At 38.3% G+C, this 22,916-nt stretch overlaps 1 protein-coding gene across 4 annotated transcripts in view; it reads right to left on the reverse strand.

Annotated features, from left to right (window-relative positions):
- Nucleotides 1-259: 259 nt before the first annotated feature.
- trps1 (trichorhinophalangeal syndrome I) overlaps nt 260-22,916 on the reverse strand; it is a 105,159-nt gene continuing 82,502 nt past the window's right edge. For all 4 annotated transcript variants that reach the window (XM_052583648.1, XM_052583651.1, XM_052583650.1 and 1 more), the window contains exons 6-7: nt 11,867-11,989; nt 260-3,939 (exon numbers count right to left, since the gene is read on the reverse strand). In XM_052583648.1, the coding sequence (XP_052439608.1) occupies nt 2,803-3,939; nt 11,867-11,989 (1,260 nt within the window). In that variant the 3' untranslated portion in view covers nt 260-2,802. The remainder of the gene's footprint in view (nt 3,940-11,866; nt 11,990-22,916) is intronic.

The following is a 22,916-nucleotide window of genomic DNA, read 5'->3' on the forward strand; positions in this document are numbered from 1 at the left end:
TCTAATATATTATCATGTGACACTGGAGTAACGGCTGCAGAAAAAATTCAGCTTTGTCATGAAGGGAATGTATTACCTTTTCAAATGCATTATCACAGAAAACAGTTATTTTATATTGTAATAATATAATATTTCACAATATTGTTGTTTTTATATATTTTTTTCCCTACATCAAATGCAGTTCAAATTGCGGTTAATAAAATCAATGAATCTTAAATTACAAGAAAAAAAAAACATGACACAAAAAGGTACACAGAAAAGTTGCTAAAATGTTTTATTATTTTATCATCATTATTATTATCATCGTCATCATTATTATTCAAGTTTAGATGTAACAGACATCTTTGCCATCTTTATCGAATCTTTTTGCATGTAAAATCCTACCACACACAAAAAAAAGAAAAATAATAATAATAAAAGTTAAGGTGGCAGCTGAAAAAAAAAAAAAATCCTAAAATCATCATCTATGCACTTTAAATGCAGCAAGTGTAAAAACAATAACATTCTACGAATAATGGTTAAAACATTTACATATTTATGCCCTTTGCCTTGACCTTGGCTAAACAAGCTTCCAGGCTCCAACAAATACTCCTTGTGTTTCAATATTACTAAGACCTTCAAACATAGGCAAGATCTCTTTCATTAATTATAATGCAGTACCTGTACTTAGCATGCTAATAACACATTTCATCTTTCTTCTTTTGCAACAGAGTAACTGAAGTGCAAGCATTAACATTTTTCAAATTAAAATGAAAATTTAGACAAAAATAAAGAATCTTATGTTATTTAATACCCAACTGTATAAATGGTTTATTGAAAAGCAACGCTCTATAATGATTTCAGTTATTGTAAGAGGCATTTGCAGTTAAGCAGCGTTGTAAGGCTAGTTTCTGAGAAACAGTAAGCGAGAGAGCACAAGTTAGACATTTTGAGTCTCAAGCTCTCCCCCTTTTCCCCAGTTCATATAAATAATGTCTGTATGAAGTCAGACTAGACCCAACTCACTGAACCTTTGACCATGAAAAGGAGCAAGTGTGGAGAAGTACACATGGGAGCACAACAACAACAGCAAAAAAAAAAACAAAAAAAACAAAAAACCCAACAACAACAGACATCTCAACGTTGCTAGCAAACAAAAACAGAATCTGGGAGGTTCAAATATTTGAGCTTTTCCTATTCAAATAAAAAAGAAAACTGTGAAGATGCGTGAACAGCTTTAAAATACATCAAGTGCTTGACTTGATAAGGTATGTTCGGCTCATTTCTGAGCTCATTATTACTTCAAAACATGTTTTTCGGTCGCTCAGGTAGACAGTTGTCCACTCCACATGATAAAAGTTGCAAAAGGAGCACAAAAACCAAAGTACAGCTGGGTGAAACAACAATATAAATAACAATGTTATGCCTCTTTGAGACAACAGCCATCGAAAGGCACCAGAAACACCTGCAGTTATTAAGTTTTATCAACAGCACACTGAATAAAATTGTTAAAAAAAACAAAAGTCAAAGGTGTTTTCAACTGCTCTTTAGAATTGAAGGTGGAACAGAATGAATTTAGACTGGCGGAAAGTTATTATTTTTAGCACTGGCTCCCATAAAATGACCAAATAAAGCTCAGACTCATCAGTTTCCCTTGAATGTTCAGTATCAGAAGAGCAGGAGAAAAATGCAGGAAGACTTCAGTCCAATACAAGCTTCTTCATCAACAACAAAGCACAAGTATATGGTAAGAAGAGGCAACAGGAAATGACAACGCCTGGAATGAATAGTGCCCTTTTGTGGCCAAAAAGAAAGAATGAAAAAAAAAAAACAGTACTTTTGTTTAATATTCCACCTTTGGAGGAAAGGAAACTGAATTGTCTTACTGTTTTCATGAAAGGTGTTCTTCATTACGACGCTTCCTTATGACGTTTGCTACATTTGCAAATGTAAACGTTTGTCAGAGCCAAACTCAAGGCCCTTATTCAGATGTGAGTTCAATGTTGCATATCAACATCTCATGTAGAAAATACTTTGTACAATATATCAGGCACTGATAATATGGTTTTACTATTAACAACCTAGAAAAAAATATTTTTTTTGTATTCCTTCCCAAATTTCTAGATTAGAGAATTGCATCCCAGAAACTAAGGCAGCAGCTTAAAAGTTTTGATGGAATTCTGTGACTGAAGTTACCTAACCCTATAACTTCAACACACACAAAAAGACAAAAAAACTAACAGAAAACCATAAGACATTTAGTATAATGTTAACTGGAGACGGAATATAAACTAATGTTGTCTATTCAGCCATACACATTCCCTGAGGATGCTGGATGTTTGTTTGAGGACAGCAGTCATTTATGCTGTTGCCATAGTGACAGACGTCTGCCACATTTTCCTACACTGAGCCACACATGCAGAAACACATCCTCATTTTATCAGAACCAGGTAAGAGAACTTTCCATAAATCTGCGAATACACACGATGACGAGAAACAAAGCATTAAATTGGAGTATATGTACCTTGCTTGCTGAACTGCCTTGTCGAAAATTTGATATCTGGACTAACGAAAAAATATCTAGATTGAGTAGCTACATGTACCGATGTCTTCAAAAAGCAGTCTTTGTTCGATGAAAGTATACGTGTGTGTGTGAGCTTTCACAGAAATGCTATGCTGACTGAAGTTTCTTGCATTTTCTGCTTAGGCACCATGATCAGTCTTGGCATATTTTAAGCAAAAAAAAAGTTCAATGCATTCATTCGTACAAGCGCTCGCTTTCCTCGCTACTCTAGTTGTGCTCGGACTGCAGGTTTGTAAAGCTCATTGGTTTGAGGGGTTGGCGTTCGCCTCGGGGGCGGCCCGATGGAGGCCTCGCTGGATGTGTGTTGTGAAATCGTACTTATCAGCGCAAGCATGTAGGCAGATACTGCACTGGAAGGGCCCGCCGTCACCATGGCAACTCATGTGCAGGGCGTACATAACCTCGTCCAGAAAGACAATGCCACAGTGGGCGCATTTGCTCGAGATGTCATCTTGCGTGGCCTGATCAACCATCTCCGTTTGGGCCACTTGCGAAGTAGGGCGCTCCTCTTCGGGTTCTTCTGAGCGTTCCATCTCCTTCTCTCTTTGAGAAGCGGGGGATGCCCATTTCTCCTTGGCGACGAGGGTCCCGTTGGGCGTAGGACTGGGTTTGGAATGTTTCATGGCCAGGTCAAGAGGCGTGTCGTTTTCGGGTCCAGAAGGGGTTGGTGGGGGGAAATGAGGCGGTAAGCCGAAGGTAGGGTAAGGCACAAAGCTTTGGCACGGATTGGGAAGGCCAGCCACGGGGCTCAGGTAGTGGCCCGGGTTGCCCGGCACAGACATCTTGTACTTAGTCCAGAAGCGCAACCAGTCCGCTTCATTTTGCAGGTCATTGTGGAGGAAAGGTAGGCCGAAGAACGGGTACTGGTACTTCTCGATAGGGCTTCCAGGAGGAGAGTAGCTGGCCTGCTTCGATGGACGCATGTACTTCTCAATAGGGCTGCCCCGTTCAGAACCACCCTTGCCATCCCCTCCCTGGTGTCCTGCACTGTGCCCGTTGCCCTCAGCCCCGCCGTCCGCAGGGCTTTTGTGCATATGTAAGGGTGGCATGCGCTTGTGGATCTCCAGCGTCTGGTTGACAAGGAACGCGTGGGTGGAGCGGGGGCTAGGGTGACTTTTGGGTCCTGAGGAGCCGTAGGCCTCGTATTTACCCAACTGCGCTTGGGCCTCAGCACGTGATAAAGACCCATCAGATCCTGCTTCTTCAGTCCTCCTCTCTAAGGGGCTGCCGTTGAGACGCTCCTCACTGTTGACACGCTGCTGCTTGGACCCCACCTGTTCAGATGGTACGGGGTCAGGATTCAGGCGCTTGCGTGTCCGTCGACGGATGATCTGCTCGCCGTTGTTTTGCTTGATAATGTTCAGCGGTCTTGGGGTCTGAAAAAGAGACATGCTAATTATTACAATTTGAAATCACTGACGTGATGCTTATTTATTAATTTAATATAAAGTTTTAGTAATTTTAGTAAAATTAAGTTATTTGCCAATGCACCATTTCTAATTTTTATTTATGCATTTTAAGTTTATTTTCCAAATAATATGATATATGGTTTAATGTCATGAAGACAAAATATTTGTTAGAATAAAAACCTAGTGGTTTGGCATGACTTTGTTTCATAGGAATTAATAATTTGTTTAATATATATATTTTTTAACTTAATATATTTTTGTTGAGAACAATGAACAATTAATATGTATATACTGTATTTAAGATGTAAGTTCTTTTTATTATTTACTTAATAGCTAAACCACAGCCATCAAAACCATGTGAAAACAATGCATTTCTAAGGATGTAGACAGGTTTCTGAACAAAATTTTAGTTTTGGTGTTAAATATATACATATATACCAGATTTGGGTATGGTTGGGTACAATAGCCATGTTTGTGATCCAAACAAACAAATATTCATGCGCTCTCCCAAGTGTCGGTGAGACTGGACCTGATCTATTTACTGCCTCATAAAAATGGTCTCTGATCTAATATTGTGATTTCAGTAGAGTGATTCATCCCTTCTGGGACTCAGAGGACACACTCCTGTAATTAGGCTGGTTAGCATAATAATCTCCCATCAAATGGCTATTAATTACTGCTTTATTTTCACAGGACTACGTAAACCTAGCTCAAAAATCAAGACACTACATCGAGTGTACAAATATAAATGAGTGAATTATAGAAGTGACTTTCAGCTAGACTGTTATCAATTGTGCTACTTTACAAGAAAAAGCCAGAAGTAACAATATGCTCCTTCTCATTTCTCATCCTTTAGGTCTACACTAAAATGGAAACTACTGTGGTTGGTGAGATGTGAGATATGCATATTTCCTTAGGTGGCAGACCTGCAACAGGAGGGAAAGAATGGAGCACTTGTCTGTAATCTATTTTTCTGAGCTCAGATTCCATCCGGGTAGGCAGTGGCTCGGGGGGAAACTTCAGTAAGATGATGCAACTCATCTAGCTACACTGCCAGACACATTCTTCCAAGTCCTCGATTGATGCAGAGATCACCCACGACTCACTCGGAGCCAGAGATAATTGGCAGAAGAATCATGTCGCTCCCCTCTACCACCATCTTCCGACTGCTTGTTGACTTTGAGGTAAAGGCACATCGAGGGAATCAATCATGTATGGTAGCCACTGGCCTTAGTAGCACCCAGATCCACCGTCATGTTCCTAGGCTAAGGAAAGCAATCTCTCTCAGAGATGGGGAGGCTTGGGAAACCAGAGTGTTTCAGTATGACAGAAGGAATTTGTTTTCTCTGGCAGCCATTTTTGCCCATAAAAGCTGGAAAAATTATTTATGCAAAAATATAACTCCACCTCAAACCTAGCCTTCGGCTTCGCACCATATGTTCTGGGGAAGAAACATGAGATGTGCATTTTCAATAATGTTTGGCCACTAGGGACTGGAGTTCAATCTAACACAAATCGTACTGTGTTGCTTAAGTTCAGTTAATGCCTTGTGATAGATGGTGTTAAAATAAATGTGAGCACTCACTCTTTGGAACGTGTCAGGCTGGCTGGCTGACTAAACAGAGAACGGGGATGAAAGTCACACAAAAAGAAAGAGTGCCCTCTACTGCTGGACCATGTCAGGCCCTCACTGCACACTACAGAAAGAGGGCATTCCTCCCTGTTCTATTTTTTTCATCTTCAGTCTAATTTTGAGAGGATTGTTATTATTTAAAAAAATAAAAAGAACAGTGCTTGATTTATCTGTTGGCTATGAGTTCTTGACTTTTCTGTTTCAAATATCAAACCAGACAAGAGACATTAAAGTCTTTAAGACTTTGATTATATCTACTCCCTACTACAAAATTACTAGAGGGGATTAAGTTTGGTGGTATACAGTATTTTATAGTATGAAGAAAACCAGAATACGGAGTTAATTCTGAAAGACTTGTCTTTAAAAAAATAATCTATAATATACATAAAAAATAAATGGTACATGGCACTAAATGTGCATGAAAACACCAACTCAACTCCCCTCCAAAAATAATACAAATAATAATAATATGATAAATGCACACAGCACAAATGGAAGACTAGTTCTACAAGAACTAGCAATTCAGGAACTCTGGGTATCTCTCTATGTATTTATATATTCTATTTTTGAAAGTTTGAGTACCTTAGCTAAAGAGATATTTTTTTTTTAAACACTGAAATGTATTAAATGCTCAAAGGAGCCTGGAAGACTGTGCTGTCCGTGAATAAAACCTTGTTGCTATTCCAGCTATTTCTTTCAACATTTTGGGCTTTCTTGTTCCAATGGGTGGTCAGAGTTCAGAAGCATCGAGTACTTTTTTGGAGAACGAACGACATATTCTTTCTGCATCCCAAATAAAACGTTCCATGATGATGAATCTGAAAAACGGAGGCAGCCGCGAGTTTTATGTCGGGCATTGACGCATGGCTACGGCGCATGTCGGGTCCTATTATTAGAAGATAAACTCTGAGAGACATTTATTATTGCAATGTGTTCTGGCACGAGGAGCCCAGACCTCCATTTAGGGCTCTCTACAGTGTGGTTTTATGAGGTGCTATTATGAAATGATTTTTGTACAGCATATAAAACTTTTTATTCAAAAATATAAAAAAAGAACTACTGGAAACTGACTGCCAGGCTGACATGAAGGACACAGTCTCCGCTGGCCTGCGTTAGAGCACCATCAGTGAAACAGTCACTCGATTATTTATTAAACCAAGAACCTGAAAGACTGAGATACCTTCTACATAACAACCCCACTGCTTTAACTCGGCTGCCGTAGATGACTCCACATGTTATAACAGAAACCAAAAACAGAAACATCAGGGAAACAAATGCTGGAACCAATCGGCAGTGATTCGAAGGATCCAGAGGGCTTCATCTTTTTTATTAGCTTCTAGTGGAGTGTGGCATGTACACAACCTGATGGTCCACTGCAGAAGCTACTTTACAGTGAAAGAGCACAGAGAAGAGAGACTCAGTCCACCGCTCGAATGTCTAGGCTTTAGATCATCGCACCACACAGCTGTAAGTACCATCAAAGGTGAGCACTGAGCTAGAACTAATAAAATACAGATCTATGCTATTGCTAGTTTTGTATACAATATGAGGGAAATACACATTTCACCAGCACTGTAGGCAGTCATTGTACAAATGTTAATAAAGAGATAAGCTCAAGAAGAGTAAAGTTAGCAGTACTCATTAACAGGTTTAAGGTCTTAACAGATTAAATCCAAAATGAACAAAGATTTTCATACATTTCACCAATAGCGATAATGCCACTTTGCCGCTGTTACCTATTTTCTGTCAGCTATCAAGAATAACATTTTAAATGCATGATTCTTTCTTTCCTGTGCTAATAAAGCCCATTTGAACACACCTTTCAGTGGTTTACGTCACTTCTGTATAGCCGGTGAATTGGAAATCTGCACACTTTTTTTTCCCCCACAGACATCAAACGTCGAACTAAATACAAGATACGGGTTTGACAATTAGATAAAATATACATATTCTAACAAACACATTAAGGTAATTACTTCCACTTTATGAAATGACAATTATACAATTAATTTATACTAATAAATATATTTGGCACACAAAATGAGATGAGGGAGAAACTATTATTTGCCATTTAATTAACAACATGAGAAAGTAGCTGAACGACAAATCATTCTGTCTCTTTTTATAAGTCACATGTAAAAGAAACAAAATAAAGGTAAGTGCGCTTTATTTTTGGCTAAACATTTTATTCATAAACTTTTCTAAAATACCTTATAGGGTTATGTTAATCAAAACAGTCATGAGCTAGATCAAACCAAACTAAAACTTGAAAAAAAAAAATTCCCAAACAGGTTTTATCATTAGCTAGCTCCACACTTGAGAGCTGCTTTATAACAGAAAATCAAGTTATAATTTGAACTGAATGCAACACTGACTGTGTTTAGTATTCATGTCATGTTTAGTACTGTAAAGCTGCTTGATTTAAGGATATCTATTGCATTGTACTGTTATATAAATAAACGTGACATGACTGGACTTTACTGTCGAGTGCCGAACTTCAGAGTTCGTGTAAACATCCGCATCGCTATAATCAAATGTGTTCTTAAGTACTGCTTTCACATCGGGGTCAGTTTTTGTTGTGCTTATTTTGTTATTGAGAGGAAAGTGCACAATATATATTTTCATATTCATCCAAATGCTGCTCAGCAACCTCAGATTTGGATCTGCTCTGTTTGCTCTGAACTGAAGCACTATCTTCTCTTGAATTGCATCGGGAGAGCTGAATTACCGTCTTGCGCTACAGCTCCACACTGGTCAAACCGCGTTATTGCAGGCTCTTAAAAAAAATATATATATTTGTAAAAAAAAAAAAAAAATGTTCCCATGTTGTCGATTATGTTGACTATTCATTTATTATATATATATGTGTGTGTGTGTGTGTGTGTGTGTGTGTGTATATATATATATATACGATTTTTGAATAATTAAGATATAAATATGAAAAGATATGAATACTTTTATCCAGCAAGGCTACATTATATTGATAAAAAACTGCTGTAATTAAAAATGTATATTTCAAATAAATTATGTTCTTTTGAAATGTCTATTCAAAGTATTCTAAAAAGATATCAACAAGAAAATCAGCATATTAGAATAATTTCTGAAGAATCATGTGACATTGAAGACTGCTTTGCCAACACTTTTTTATATATATTTTAAAATAGGACACCATTTTAAATTGTAATAATATTTCACCTGTAACCAGTTATCGCCTGTGTGTCTGATTAGGCCTGAAGAATAACTGAAGTCACTGTGTTCCACTCACATCAAATTCATCACCCCTTGGCTTTTAATATCAGTGTGATCTCAGTAGTAAAACTGTCAAGAATGGTTCCCATTTCCCTTAAAGTCATGGCCACCCCACTTTTTCTGTCCCAGGAAGCCAGAGCCAAGACTGATGCGAGCATCAGTACAGCTGCTTCATCAATGCATGATGGAACTCCCAACATAAATGTCAAAGTTAGAAAAACTTCCAGCGTGAGGAAACTTATTTACTCCAGACAGTGTTTAATGTGGGGCAGTAAATAGAGCATACAGTATTTTAGAAGCTCGGCTGTGAAGCTTCCATTGATTGCAAGCTCTCTGATGAAGCAGTGCAGACAGACGGGCAGATGTGAGAGCCTGTGTCGGGTCAAGTTAGCATGACTCAAGCCACCAGGTGGCATGGCCCCTGAAAGAGCCTCTTGTGGTCTGGGCCCTGTGGTGGCTTAATGCCTTACCCCAACCGACCACACTGATTCAGTTGGCCCCCTGTTTCCAAGCTTGTGCCACCCAGGCACTAGTCCTGATAGCCCGAGGCCACTGAGGCACAGAGCGCTTCCAACATTGCATATCGAGACAGGAAGAAACGTAACACTCACAGACCTGACCCAATTCTGAAGGAGCTCCAAAGATTAGAATGCAAAATCAACGTTAAGTCCAGCAACAGGCCCGAGCACAATGCTTTTTCTTTATCTCCGGCTTAATTACTCACATGTTGTCGAGACTGTTTACCCATGATGTTTATCCAGACACCATTTCAAAGGAAATAGAAGAACACTAGAACACTTTCAAGGCTGCAGATGAAAAAAAAAAAAAAACGCTAGTTCAGATCAAAATTAAATTGGGAGAGCGGAGAACTGAGGCGATAAAGCAAATCAAATTAAGTCATTTAGTGGCAGAGTCCAGAAACGAGTAGTTTCATTTCTTTGTGCACATTTCACACAGACTGAAGAGTTAATAAAATGATCATTGTATAGTCACAATTTATGCTTTTATAAATATCATATTTAAATTCTTTTTTTTTTTTTTTATAGTTGATATTATTCGGATAAACAGAAAGCATGCGTATGTCCAAAAGTAAATGGAACAGTGCCTACTCACTTTTTGCATACAAATTTTTGCTATTTATGTCTTTAAAGACTTATAAACTATGAATCAAACCAACCAGCTATTAAAGAAATGACAAGATTACTGTTCATATAATGTTCACATAATTCAAAGTGATTTTTCTTTTAGAGCAATTTGCTTATAATGGGTCTTTGACTGATGGACACTTCTGATGTATATAGGGGTGGATTGGTAAAAAAATTTCATGGTTCGGTTTGTTTCACAGTTTTAGAGTCATGGTTTTGGTACGGTTCGTTAGGAGTTGTTTATGGAAAACCTATATAAAAAAAAAAAAAAAAAAAAAAAAAAAAAAATTATTCTATCTAACTACATGCAACAGCACAAGTAAATACAATAGCGTAAAGACACATAAACAGTGATTTTCATTTTTTTTTTTCTTTTTTGAGAGGTCTAGCATTACTTTATAAAATTTCTGTACTTAAAAACTAATCAAATGTTAAACAGCATTGCATATCGGACTAAACAAAATAAAGATCATTCTTTATTAAAGTTACAAAAGCTTTTCAATCAAGAGCAGTGAGTGATTTCTTTGTTGTTGCTGTTTGATTAATATAAAGACTGTCACTTTAAGAGAATGCTCTGATTAGTGCACTGATACAGTTGGTCTACGTTCAGCCGGCTATGTCTGCTGTGGGATACTTACCAAGACGGGCATTTTGACATAATTGTTTTGTGAATTTGTTCATTTAAACAATTCTTCAGAGAGAGCTTAATATTTGCGCACTTTCTGAGGCGTGGGTTTGCGCACTTTGGATGAGCACACGCACAAATCTTCTCACTGCAGACGCAGGCTTGCGTCCTTTGGCTCTTAATATTTTTAACTGACAAAGCTTAAATGAGTTTAGTTTAAACAGATATCAACATGCTGTTCAGGTCTCACCTGTGCACGTGCATTATTGATGACGGAATAAATGACTGCTCATATTCCAGCATTAGACATTTGCACTGAACAAGAGTTCATGGTTTGTCCAAGGTTTTTTTTTTTTTTTTTTTTTTATCGCTATGTTATAATGTCTAGGATGCCAGAATGTGCATCCATCAACAGAAATGTATATTAGCTGAACCCTGTTTGTTTCTATGTGTTATTTATAGCAAACCATATTACATATGCTTACTAAGGTTAAAGTTGAACCGCGTCCTGGTTTTTAAAAAAATATAAATATAAAGGAATAGTTTACCCAAAAATGAAATTTCTGTCATAAATGTCTCCCTTTCTCCCTAAATGTATCTTTTTCTCCCTTCCAAGTTTTGACTTTCTGAAACTTATAGGCTTTGGAACACAATAAGAGATATTTAGCAATTCCCAAGCTTCTTTTCTACATAAAGTGGATGGGCACTTAAACAACTATAGTTTCCGCTGACTTTATTGTATAGAAAAAAAGCAGATTACACGTACTTCTAAACATCTCTTTTTGTGTTCCACAGCAGGCTGTTGTTGTAAATAAGAGTGTGTTCTTAAGTGATTTGCTTGGTTAAAGGTTAATAATACTAAGAAATTCATACGGATTTAGAACATGAAGGTGAAAAAATGTTAAAGAAAGACTCCATTTGACTGGGTTTTAAGGTTGTGACAGTAGGCATTGTGTTTCTGGTTTTAAGGTCAAGTGTTTGTTAGGACTGTGGGAAGTGGGGCTCCTAGCTGGTGCAAAATTACTTCCATAGGGCCATTAGCTGGCTGCAGGGCTGAGGAAGGCCAAAAGGGCTCTTCCCCCTGGGTCCTCGCCTGACAGCGTGGAAATGAAACGATCAAACTGGAGCTGCTACGCTGTCACCTCTCCATTCGTTTTTAACTCGGTTTCTGAGATTTGTGGGTGGGCTGGCGAGGCGTTCTCGCCATCCCTTGCACTGATGTTTTCTTAGTTCCCCCCTTACCGAGTGCAGCTTCTGATAGAGGCCACACGCGTTGCACACGTAGCCGCCGTTGGCATTCTTCCTCCACAGTGAGGTCTTGGTGGTCAGACAGTTGGCGCAGAAGACCCCCGAGCCCCGCCGTCTCTGAAATCATAAAAAAGAAATAGCCAAAATGAGCAAAAAGAAGCAGGCTGTCGAGAAAAAAAGAGGGATGAAGATTCATGCTCAGCATGGAGACGGAAGGTGAATGTAAAGGAGAAAGCAAGAAAAAGAGATAGAGGGAGAAAAAGGCGGAAAAAAAACTTGGTAGGGTGTAGCTGGATATGGCAGCTCTGATGGTGAGGGACACAATGTGTCCAATCAGAAAAACAGGATGAGGCACAATTAATAGAACCAAGCTGATTGCAACACTAATTAACCTTCCCGTGATTTAAAGGCCTTGTAAGATACCATGTCAGTGACACACCACCAACTTCAAACTGGGTCACCAGCACAGACCTGACATACAAATCTTGATCTTTCAATAAATGTCTCATCTCGAACATATGTATGATGTGAACCTTTAAATCCATGGCTGGAGCACAGAATATCTAGTAGCTTGAAATATGGCACTCTACTGTGAGAGAAGGGGAAAAAAAATCAACTCAAGTAGGAAAAAAAGGAGAGAGATATAGCCACATGAATCATCCACCGGGAACGGACAGAACTACAAGTGAATCCCGCGAGTCAGCCGGGGCAAATCACAGGAATTATCTCGATTATGGTCCCTGTAAAACTCATTTAGCCTTATAGAATGTGTACGATTTATTTAGCCTAACTTCAGACGGCTTGAGCAGGGAGCACATTTCTCCTGCCAGAAAGGTACAATGCTCCTAATTGTGCTCTAATACATTTAGAATGGAAAGCTTTCTGCAGACATAATTTTGGCTTCGAGTCGGTAGAGCTTTTTTGGCAGGGAAAGGGCACTTGATTCATCGGGTGTTTCACAACGTATCAGTAAAAAGATTTGGGCCACCGCCAACTTCCTATAGGGTAATTTTTCCATCCAGATGCGCCATTGGAGGGCCCTGCATCAGCTAAACTAATTATGATCTCACCTTCGCTGATGCTTGCTCACTCTATGGTTCGACATCTCCCATTAATCATAGATACGTAGAAAATGAATGTGAAAAGAGAATGAGGGACGGTAGCCTGCACAACCATAAAGAATAAAAATGATGGCAATAACTTAATGAGATGGAGCAATGTTTTCCATGAGCTATCAGCAAATGCAAAGTCACTGCCCTTTGCAACTGCAGAGCATCATTCTGATGCAAGCAGCATTTCAGGCAGAGAGGGAAGGATCTTGCGTCCTTATTGTGCACATAAAATGGTTGGTAAACTCATTGAAGGTGCATAAACACCTTTCTAATGGCTTGCTGCAACAATAATAACACTATCTTTACATTAAGCATTATACTTAACCAAATCAATAGTTTTATTCTTCACAAAAAGTACTGTAGCACTACCATATTATGTTGATGGCTTTAGATGTTAATGCATTTAAATATTATATGGGTACTTCAATTAAATATTTAAATGTGTAATTCTTAATTAGAGGCCTACGACTTAAAGGGATAGTTTGGAATGGAACTGACTTTAATTTGTCACTTTTAGGTGAACTGTCCCTTTAAGACCGCAAGATGTGTGGCATGTCCCACAACACAAACCCACAATACCTTGCTGGAAGATTATCTCAAAATCGAATTATGGCTCATTTACGTCAGAATCAGTGCTTTCTTACAACCTTTAAGCGAGAATGTATATATTTTCTGATCTCAGTGGGGTTTTTAGAGGGCCACATGCTAGTCCTGACAGTTTAGACATGATTGATGGATTTATTCTTTCCTATCCTGTTCTAGCGTTACAAGCCAAACAAAGTGTCCGTCATCAGCTTTGTGGATTTCTCTCCCTGGCCTTCTGGGCTCCAGAGCCAAATCACTCACACGTGTTCCCTCCGCCTGGCCCGCAGACCTTCATCGTACAACAGCCGCAGAGAATTAATATACATACAACCTACACACTGTGTGAACACAACTGATAATTTATCTTGTTGGTCAAATCATTCATTTGTGCTGGGCCTCCTGTTTAGCCATCCAGAAAGCTTATATGGTTATGTGTACAGTGGGCCAAATGCTTTGGATTTAAAACAATATAAATCAAAAGCTCTGACTCTTAGAGCCGAAACTAAATTGGAATGAAAGGCTGATCATGTGTGCATCTGACTCTGGTGTCCACTGAAAGGACTGTTTCAGTGTTAGAAATAATTAGACACTTAAACTGTGTAATCATTTTATCAAAAGGGGAAATAAATGTAGCATATAAAAAAGAATGTGTTTTTTTTATTATTATTCTATCCATAGTAAGTATATATACACAGCCACACATATACAAAATTATTATCGAAAATTATAATATATATTTACAAAAAAAAAAAAAATTAAATGATAAATAATTTTGGGATTTATGGTTGAAAAAAAACAAAAAACAAATATAGTTACAATTAGAAAAACTCCACTAAAATCTAAACCATTCCAATCAAATTTTCAGTGTCATTAAGTTTTATCATCGTAAAGACAAGGCTTCATATATTAGGTTAAATGTACAAGAGGTTTCTTACAGGAAACTTACTAAATAAAATATAAAATGGTGAGGCTGACCATGTCTGCTTGACACTGGTGGCATCTAGTGTGCTGGATAACAGTAAGAGCATGATACCGTGATTCAACTGAACCAGCAACTTACTGTACATGAACTACCTACTTGTTAATATGCAATCAACTATACACATAAACAAGGTACAGAGATTGCAAGAACAACTTGTTGGACTGATATCAGGCCAAAATGATTTCCAAAACAATCCAAAATTAGGCAACAACAAGTATCTAAAGGAAAAATACACAAAATATGCAAGCTATAGTGACAGTCCATTACATTTCAAGTAGGAAGGCAGGATCAAATAAAAGTGGGAGTGTCAATACTTTGAAATGTGAATGTGTTTGGGAGCAGGTTGTGGGTCAATTACACAGGAAAACCCAGAAATAGTTCTCTCCTGTTGAATGGTGCACAATACCAGACTTCCTTTTCAATTATCACCTGGACCAGTCTGCCATTTGTAAAAACGAATGTGTACCTTGCCCTGCCAGGTTCTGTTTTTTTTTTTTTTTTTTTTTAATCTCTTTCTCCCTCCATTACATCAAAAAAAAAGAAGAAAAAAAAAGGACAACTTGGCCAGAGAAAAAAAAAAGAAAAGAAGAAAACGCACATTTGACTGGCTTGCTGCAGCTGCTTACCAAAGGAAAAGGAGGGGAGGCAAACGAGAGAAAGCCCTGATTGTCTTTGTTTTCCCAAAGTGTGGGGTGATTTTTCTCGCCTGCCATGTCTGGCTGTGCTGTGAGGTGATGCATTGTTTTTTTCCACGGCCTAGAGGGGCCGCAGAGAACCCAGGCCCTGTCTGTTTCCTGGCCTGTTCCAGTTTATCACTGTATCTGCTCTCAGCGCTGCTCCTGCTATCTGGTATCCGTCACTTCGCAAGGTGCCATGCATTATCACGCAGCACCGTCACTGGTTAAAACACCACTAATCATAATCAAAACTTTGTGCTACCTTTCATCTGCAGTCGGGATGAGGTGTAATAATAGGCTGGATTATGTATTTTTTGGGATCATTTATTTCCATATGGCGAGGGCTACAACAAAGGTACACGTACAGTTAGCGCGAGGTTAGATGTACTTGCAGTAAACAACAAAATGGCTCTTCTTGTTTGCATTGCGGGCTGTGATGAATGACCCTGCTGCACTCTGGTACTTTCTGTGGGTGTAGCCTGTGCATTCTGTTTGTGCGTGATTGATTACGCATGCCTAACACTAGGTGCTCTAGGGAGTTGGACTAATTCTGTCCTGGTGAGAGGAATCTGAAGTAATTAGAGGCAGGACCTAATTACATCTATTTATTTAACGAGCATGTTCCCACAATCCCATAAAGCTCTCCATTAAAAGCTTCTAGTCTCAGGTGAAAGAGGCGGGGAAGAAACATCACACCTTTCTGTCTTAAGCCCATTATGGTAATCAGCTGCTCTCAAGGTTTTTGCAACCGGTTTCGCAGCCATTGCAGACTCTCGGTTCTAAACAATGCGGCGTCTATGAAAAATGTCAGCGTTAGAGGTGAAAATAATAGCTTTCAGCACCAGGCCTCTGCAACGTCAATCCTATAGTCGGTTCTGGTGAGGTGGACAGCAAAATCATGCCTAAAAGCAGAGACAGTTAAAATGATGAGGGGAAGCAGGGGATGCTTGGAGACTGACACAAATCACAGATGTAATATGTGAAAATAAGGGCTAATAATGCATTTGGCATGCCGTGTGGATGTAAAAGAAAGGATTTTTTGGTTTAAAGGGGGCGATTTGCACACAAAGCCGGTGAAATGAAATTACATGTAATTCACTTAGGCAATCCGCGGGGCCTCCTACATTAAATAAACAATTATTTAATCAGCTGTGGGGAAATTAGGTGAACCCCTATTGACAATTTCAATTTCAGAAATCCTGCATCAACTTTTCAAGGCTCAGGCAGTACCATCGAAATGCCGTTGGCAAACATCTGGATACAATCGCAGACATATCGAACCATCAAGTCCTATCTTTGGTGGATGTTATACCGGGTTTACGCAAATCCGAAGTCTCTTGCTGAAACGGAGTCGTAATTATATAATTCAGTTTGATAAATAAGGTTTAACATATTCTGTGAAAGCTTCATTTCTCCTGGAACCTGGGAGGCCATTGTAACATTCCCACATCGCATTCACATTCACACACTCTTCTTGTTGCTCTCGGAATGCTTCACATCAGGATGAAGTCTTTAAAAAGCAGTAAGGATGGTCTCAAATCATCTGCAGTCAATCGGAAGGTTATTTAAGCAGTTTACGTGTCAGAGAACACTTGTCACATTTCTTTCACTACAGGGAATACTTCTCAGGGTTCTAGTTTTGAAAGTCTATGAAATTAAAATATCTGAAAATTTTAAGTCTGTTTGAGATGAGATACCTCATAGCAATGGGTCTAAACCAGTGGCCTGAGGCCAGATATGGGGCCACAGAAAACCCCCAAGGGGGACTTAAGATTACTTATTTAAGACAAGACAAAACAAGCATTAAAATAAGCCAAAACAAGATTTATTTTGATTCACTTCTTTATTTGAAGAACCAGGGTTTTAACGGTCTTGGCAGACATTGATGTACTTGTGATTTATAGACCTGGCAAGTCTTGTAAATGAATAAAATAATTTTTGTAATGAATACACATTTTTATACGCATTTTAATGCTCTAAAATATTTTATCAGGAAGAAATTGTAAGAACTATATATTTAAAAAAAAATCTTAATGGTTAATCCTTTTCCAGTAAATAATGAACTACTGGAAAAGTTATGTTATTTTTTTATTTCATTGGGTATAAAGTGTAGTCTTAAAACTTCCGGAATTCTGAAATTTGCAGAAACCGTGAGTGCTTGCCTTTCTATATTGTTGCAGACGATGGGAGGTATTGGAATCAAAAAGGTTGAGTACCACTGCCAACTAGCCCCAATATCCCATGTGTTAAATATGTTAGTTGTGAATTGTGCACTGGGAATGCATCTACAGGAAATGAAAGACAGAAATTGAGAAAACTGTCAGCTTGCCAAAGCTGACCAGTTCCCTCTGCCCAATTTTAAGCCACCAGAACTCTCTGAGGAGATGGGCTTCAGCTTTCCGTTCAAAGACAGCCCTTCTGTTATCTCTATCCAAATCCCCATCCACCCTCTTTGTCCTACCCCTGCATCGCAACGCGGCGTACCCCGCTGATACATGAGAGCCTTGGCTTTCTCTCCAAATCAGATTGATTCGAAGGACATGATCAAAGACAGACGGGTATCTATCTGGAAGTGTGAAGCGGAGATATCCATTTGCACTCAGAGGGCTTATGGTTGTAGTCATGAGAGCAGCCTATTGTACTACAAAAATCAAAGGTCTCCCTCCTTCTGGTGCAAATAGAAGGCGGTTTTATGTATTCTGGAATAATCTATTCCAGAGGCCGAACAAAGCCCCGGTCTCCCCTTACTGCTACAAAGGCATTAGGCCTTTTGACACTATCGCTACACCCATATCCCTTATCTACGTCTTCCTTAGATATGTGGTATCCTCTTCTGAGAAACAGTTCCGAGGACACATCCTGTCTCGGTGACAGGAGAGGAAATCCGGATACGTTGCAGCTGGCCTCTAAATGTGTCATCGGTCACCTCCATAAGGTCTTCTTCAATGCTGTTTGTGTCGACTCGTCCTGGGATGTCATAACATGGGGCCAGCTGACCCGAAACAATAGTTAAAGTGACTGACAATGACGGGCAGGAAAGAGAGCAAAGAGTTCAGGCATGACTTTACCAGAACACCTGCTCGTGTGTCACAGAGGCCAGTGGGTTTACTGGCTGATCCTTATCTAGAAGCATTTTCTAGGATCATCAAATCAACATATATTGAGATAAAACAATAAATTCTGGTCTTGGATCAGTATTTCAGTATCAATGATCATCATAAAAATTCAATGACCTACTTTGTGTTCTTCGATGAATTAAATGCTGGTTTTCAAAGTGGGTAAACAATATAAGACAGTTTCTTTGGTAAATTCTTAAGGTTTTTTTGTTATACATGTTTATTCTGATAATGTATGAGGGCATAACGTCAAAAATGTCAGTGGAACGACTGTGCTGCTTTTAAAATTAAGAAAAAATCCCATTAAAATAACTGAATTCTTGAACAATCTTTTGACAAACCTCAAATAGAATAAAAAAATATTGCTAAACAAACTATATTATTTGTAGTTTTATATATATATTATAACCTTATGAAATATAATGTGAATGTGTGTCCAAATGCCTGTTTCACACCAAGGACAATAACTATAAAGTCATTGTCAATTTTAAAGAATAGCAGAGTTCACACCACAGCTGTAATGATAAAGGCACAGAGAAACAATATCGTTGTACTTGCTTCCAGGACTTTTTTTTTTCCAGCTGATGAACGATAAAATAATTGACACCCAATCAGAATCCATCCTGCTATAACTAGCTTGAGTATTTAAAGCATGACACGCGTGTGCGCTTAGAATAAACTGACAATATCGTCCACTGGTGTGCACGCTAATATTGTTATCTTTATAGTTCTTGGTGTGAACAGAGCTTTATACCATGCTACATGTTTTAAAGAATATATATCTATATATATATATATATTTTTTTTTTTTTTGCTTCTCATAACCACTCATGCATGCTATTGACCTGTATTCATTTTCATTTGACCTTTAGCCAGCTAACAATTTTGATGGATTGAGAGGTATCTTGTAAAATAAGACTTCACCATGGAAAATTTTCCAAATATTTCTTGCAGGCCTTGGGAAAATAATCATTTTTTCTTCTTCTTCTTTTAATTATTCCCCAAACCTTGCAAAATAAAGACTGTGGGAACTGCCATTGGCAAAACTCTGGCACACTTTGCTTTAATAGTGTGTGCTGTAATATTGTGTAGAAAGAAGGACATAGAAACCTCAATTCACCTTGCCCTGGAGGGGAAACACAGGCCACAGAGACATGTGAAGCTGTCTATGTGTGGGAGAGAGACAGTCTATACTACACAACACTCGGCACCTGAATGTGAGCCGCTCCGTACACTAACAATGACAGCCTTTTTTCCACTCAACTAATGTTTCTCTGCTGTAAATTTCACATAAGCTTGCTAAAGTAAGCTGTGGGCTGCTGTACGTTTGTGGCTATGCAATAAACAAGTTACGAGAATGCACTGTTGAGAATGACTTAAGCTGAAAAGAAGTAAACCACATGCACACTGAGGTAATCACACCTAGCAAAAGCACATAAAAACTCTTGCTTTCCATTTATGTGCAATTAAGCCAACTTGAAAATACTCAAAAATATAACCAGAGCTTTTCAGCTCATATCGGTTTCACTGTCAGACATGGAGCATCACAATAATTGCCCTGTTACTCAGAACCCAATATTTTACTGTGCTCAGAGAAAATATCAAATTCACAAGGATAACACTCATACGCTTCACCTCAGAGAAGTCTGGCAAATGTACCCACTCGAAAGCAGAGAGAAAGAGAGATTATGTTTGAGATTTTGTAGTGTAGGCAGTCACTGTGTGGGATCTGATATAACAGTGACACCATTTCACTTGATAAACATGGCCAGATCTGGTCGAGACAGCTTGCTGCTCTTGGATCAGGGGTTCAGGGTAGGCGACAGACATTACGTTAAATATAAAACTGACTTTTGGAATGATTTTGGAGATTTGAATGAAAACATCAGACTATAATTAACGGCAATATTTGCATTTGTCACTCACCAGATGGTCTCAGTGTAATTTGTAAAATGGTCTTTTATCAGATTTGCATCATTATATTATACAACATTGTATAATGGGACACATTAGAATAAATCTATTTGCCAACTTTTAAGAAATATGTATAATGAACCTTTCCCTGATTGTACTTTAATTACTTAAAAAGCTTTACTTTTATTTGTTCTCTTACTTTTCTGAATTTCATCTCTTGGTAATCATCAACTTTCAAAACTTACAAGAGTTATAAAAGCTATTTTTATAACTATGGAGAGATAATTTTTTCTTTAAATAAATCTCATCATAAGGCAGAACTGAGATGATGTTGAATAAGATATTAACAAATATAGCTTTTTACAGGCATTAACACAAAGTAAACAAAACATATTAAATTTAAAATTTAATAAAAAAATTTTATTTGAAATTCAACTTATGCATTTAGCAGACACTTTTATTCAATTTTTACCTATCGTATGTTCCCGGGAAATCAAACCCCCAACCTTGCGCTTGTCAACACAATGCTCTACCACTTCAGCTACAGGAACACTAATAAAATAACATATAACTCCTCATTTCATACCAATTAAACGGTAATATTTATACCTTAAATGTAAGGTTTTGTAACAACTAACAGGGAACTTGCGATAAAAGGATCAGCGTTTTTTTTCTTGGTGCAGCTAAAATAACTTCTTCATCGTGAGAAATAAACAACTGTTAAAGCAATCTTAATTTTGCCCTTAATTGTCTTTTTGAATTCAGTAGAATATGTAACATTTATTTGAGATCATGACTGCCATATATATTTTTTTCCTTGAGATGAATTCCTACCTCTAATGTTGCATACCGGTCACTGCACCTAAATAATACCTGTAGGGTCCTGCTTAAAGTGATGTAGTAGTCAGCCTAAGATGCCTGCCAGTTAATACAAGAAATTGTCCAACCGCATGGCAGTGGGTTGCTTTGTGAGAGAGGAAACTCTAAATGGAAATAAATGGATTATACTGACCTGAAGCATGTTGACTTGATGGATACTGGCTGGCAAAACAACATTATGTATGTTTCCATCCAAAGTTGCAAATTAAACTTGCACGCAAAATTGGAATGTCGTAAATTTTTTTGCAAATAAAGCACAGTTTCTATCCAATGAAAATCATCACTTCCTTGATTAACTTGCGCTAAATATCATAAAGAATATGTACATTTGCTGCTGTAGGAGAAAGGACTGTATATAATAGTTTTCGTATACACTAATTTACAAGCTTCAAAGTGTACAGACAAAATGGGGCCATGTTGTTTTCGGAGCCTACGTTGGAGTTAATTATAACGAAGCACTTTGACGAGACTGTGCTCAGGCATTTTAGAATGACAAAATTAGCATTTCAGATGCTGTGCAATAATTTCGATCTGTTGGTTTATCCAGTTTTATGCTGTCCCAAAGCAAAGTCACATGTATTTTGATGCGCATTACATAATTTATCCGGTAAAAGTGTTTCCATCATAGTTTATGTGCATGTTTTCCTTACAGATTTTATGTTTTCTTAACAGCTTTCTTAATTTATCTCACTTAGTTGAGCATATATGTTTTATGCACATTTTTTAAATTTATGAGCATCTTTTCATCCAGCGTTTTTTATGCGACTTCCCAAAGTGTGCATACAAATAGGTGGATGGAAACATAGCTATTGATAAAGCAATGCAAACAACCCCCTCAATAGAACATTTGCAGGAGACAGAAGATGTACTTAAAAATGACAGGAAAAACTGGAGAGAAAAAGGGCTAAAGAAGATGAAAAAATGATGAGCTGCGTGAAGGCAATGCCCCACTAAGCTAAAATTAGCAGTAGCGTGACAAAATCCAAGGGGCTCAGACTGAGATCCTCCATCAGGTTACCCAGAAATCATTCACCCACTCAAAGTACACAGGAAGGAACCATCAGCCAGCAACTAACACTAATGAAGCCTCCATGGAGCTTCCATAGTTCAGTGCCCATCAGCTCAAATCACTATACATCGACACTGAGCTCAGACAAAATGCTCCTGACAGACATTACAGCACAGCAGGTTTTATAAGAAAACCAAAAAGAACAAAAAGGCATGAGAAAAATTTCAGACATTATTTAATATTGAACGATGTTCATTGACTACACTGAGAAGTTGTTCTCTTTGTCTTTTGTCTGACTGGGTCTAGTGCAGCTTAGCAAAACCACTACGTTGTTTGATAAAACTAACACGATGTGTTCATTGCGCAGCTAGCCTGGGGAATGTTCGGAAAGTCTATTATTCGTGGGACTGGCTTCGCAAGAAGAGTGCCTAAGCAGTTTCATGGGTTGAAATTGCCTAGCAACCCTGGACAAGTGAGCTTTCTACATTAGCTGCTAAAGAGTGGGAGACTTTTGAGCTAGTTGAGTAAATTTCATTGTGCTAAATCTGGATAATTACGGGAGTTTTCAGGCACTACAGTAATGAATGGCACTTTGTTGTATTAAATCTGGGGCTAAATGGCTGGAATATGGCAAAGACCTATTGGAGGATGGGGGCCGACACCTCCGTCAGTCTGCAGGCAATGACTGAGATTCCACTTTAAGAACCTCATGAACCCAATCAAGTCATAATAATGCTCTGATTGAGGGGGAAGTTCCTGGAAGTGTGATT

The sequence above is a fragment of the Carassius gibelio genome, chromosome B19 (assembly GCF_023724105.1).
Source record: "Carassius gibelio isolate Cgi1373 ecotype wild population from Czech Republic chromosome B19, carGib1.2-hapl.c, whole genome shotgun sequence".
NCBI classification, from domain to species: Eukaryota; Metazoa; Chordata; class Actinopteri; order Cypriniformes; family Cyprinidae; genus Carassius; species Carassius gibelio.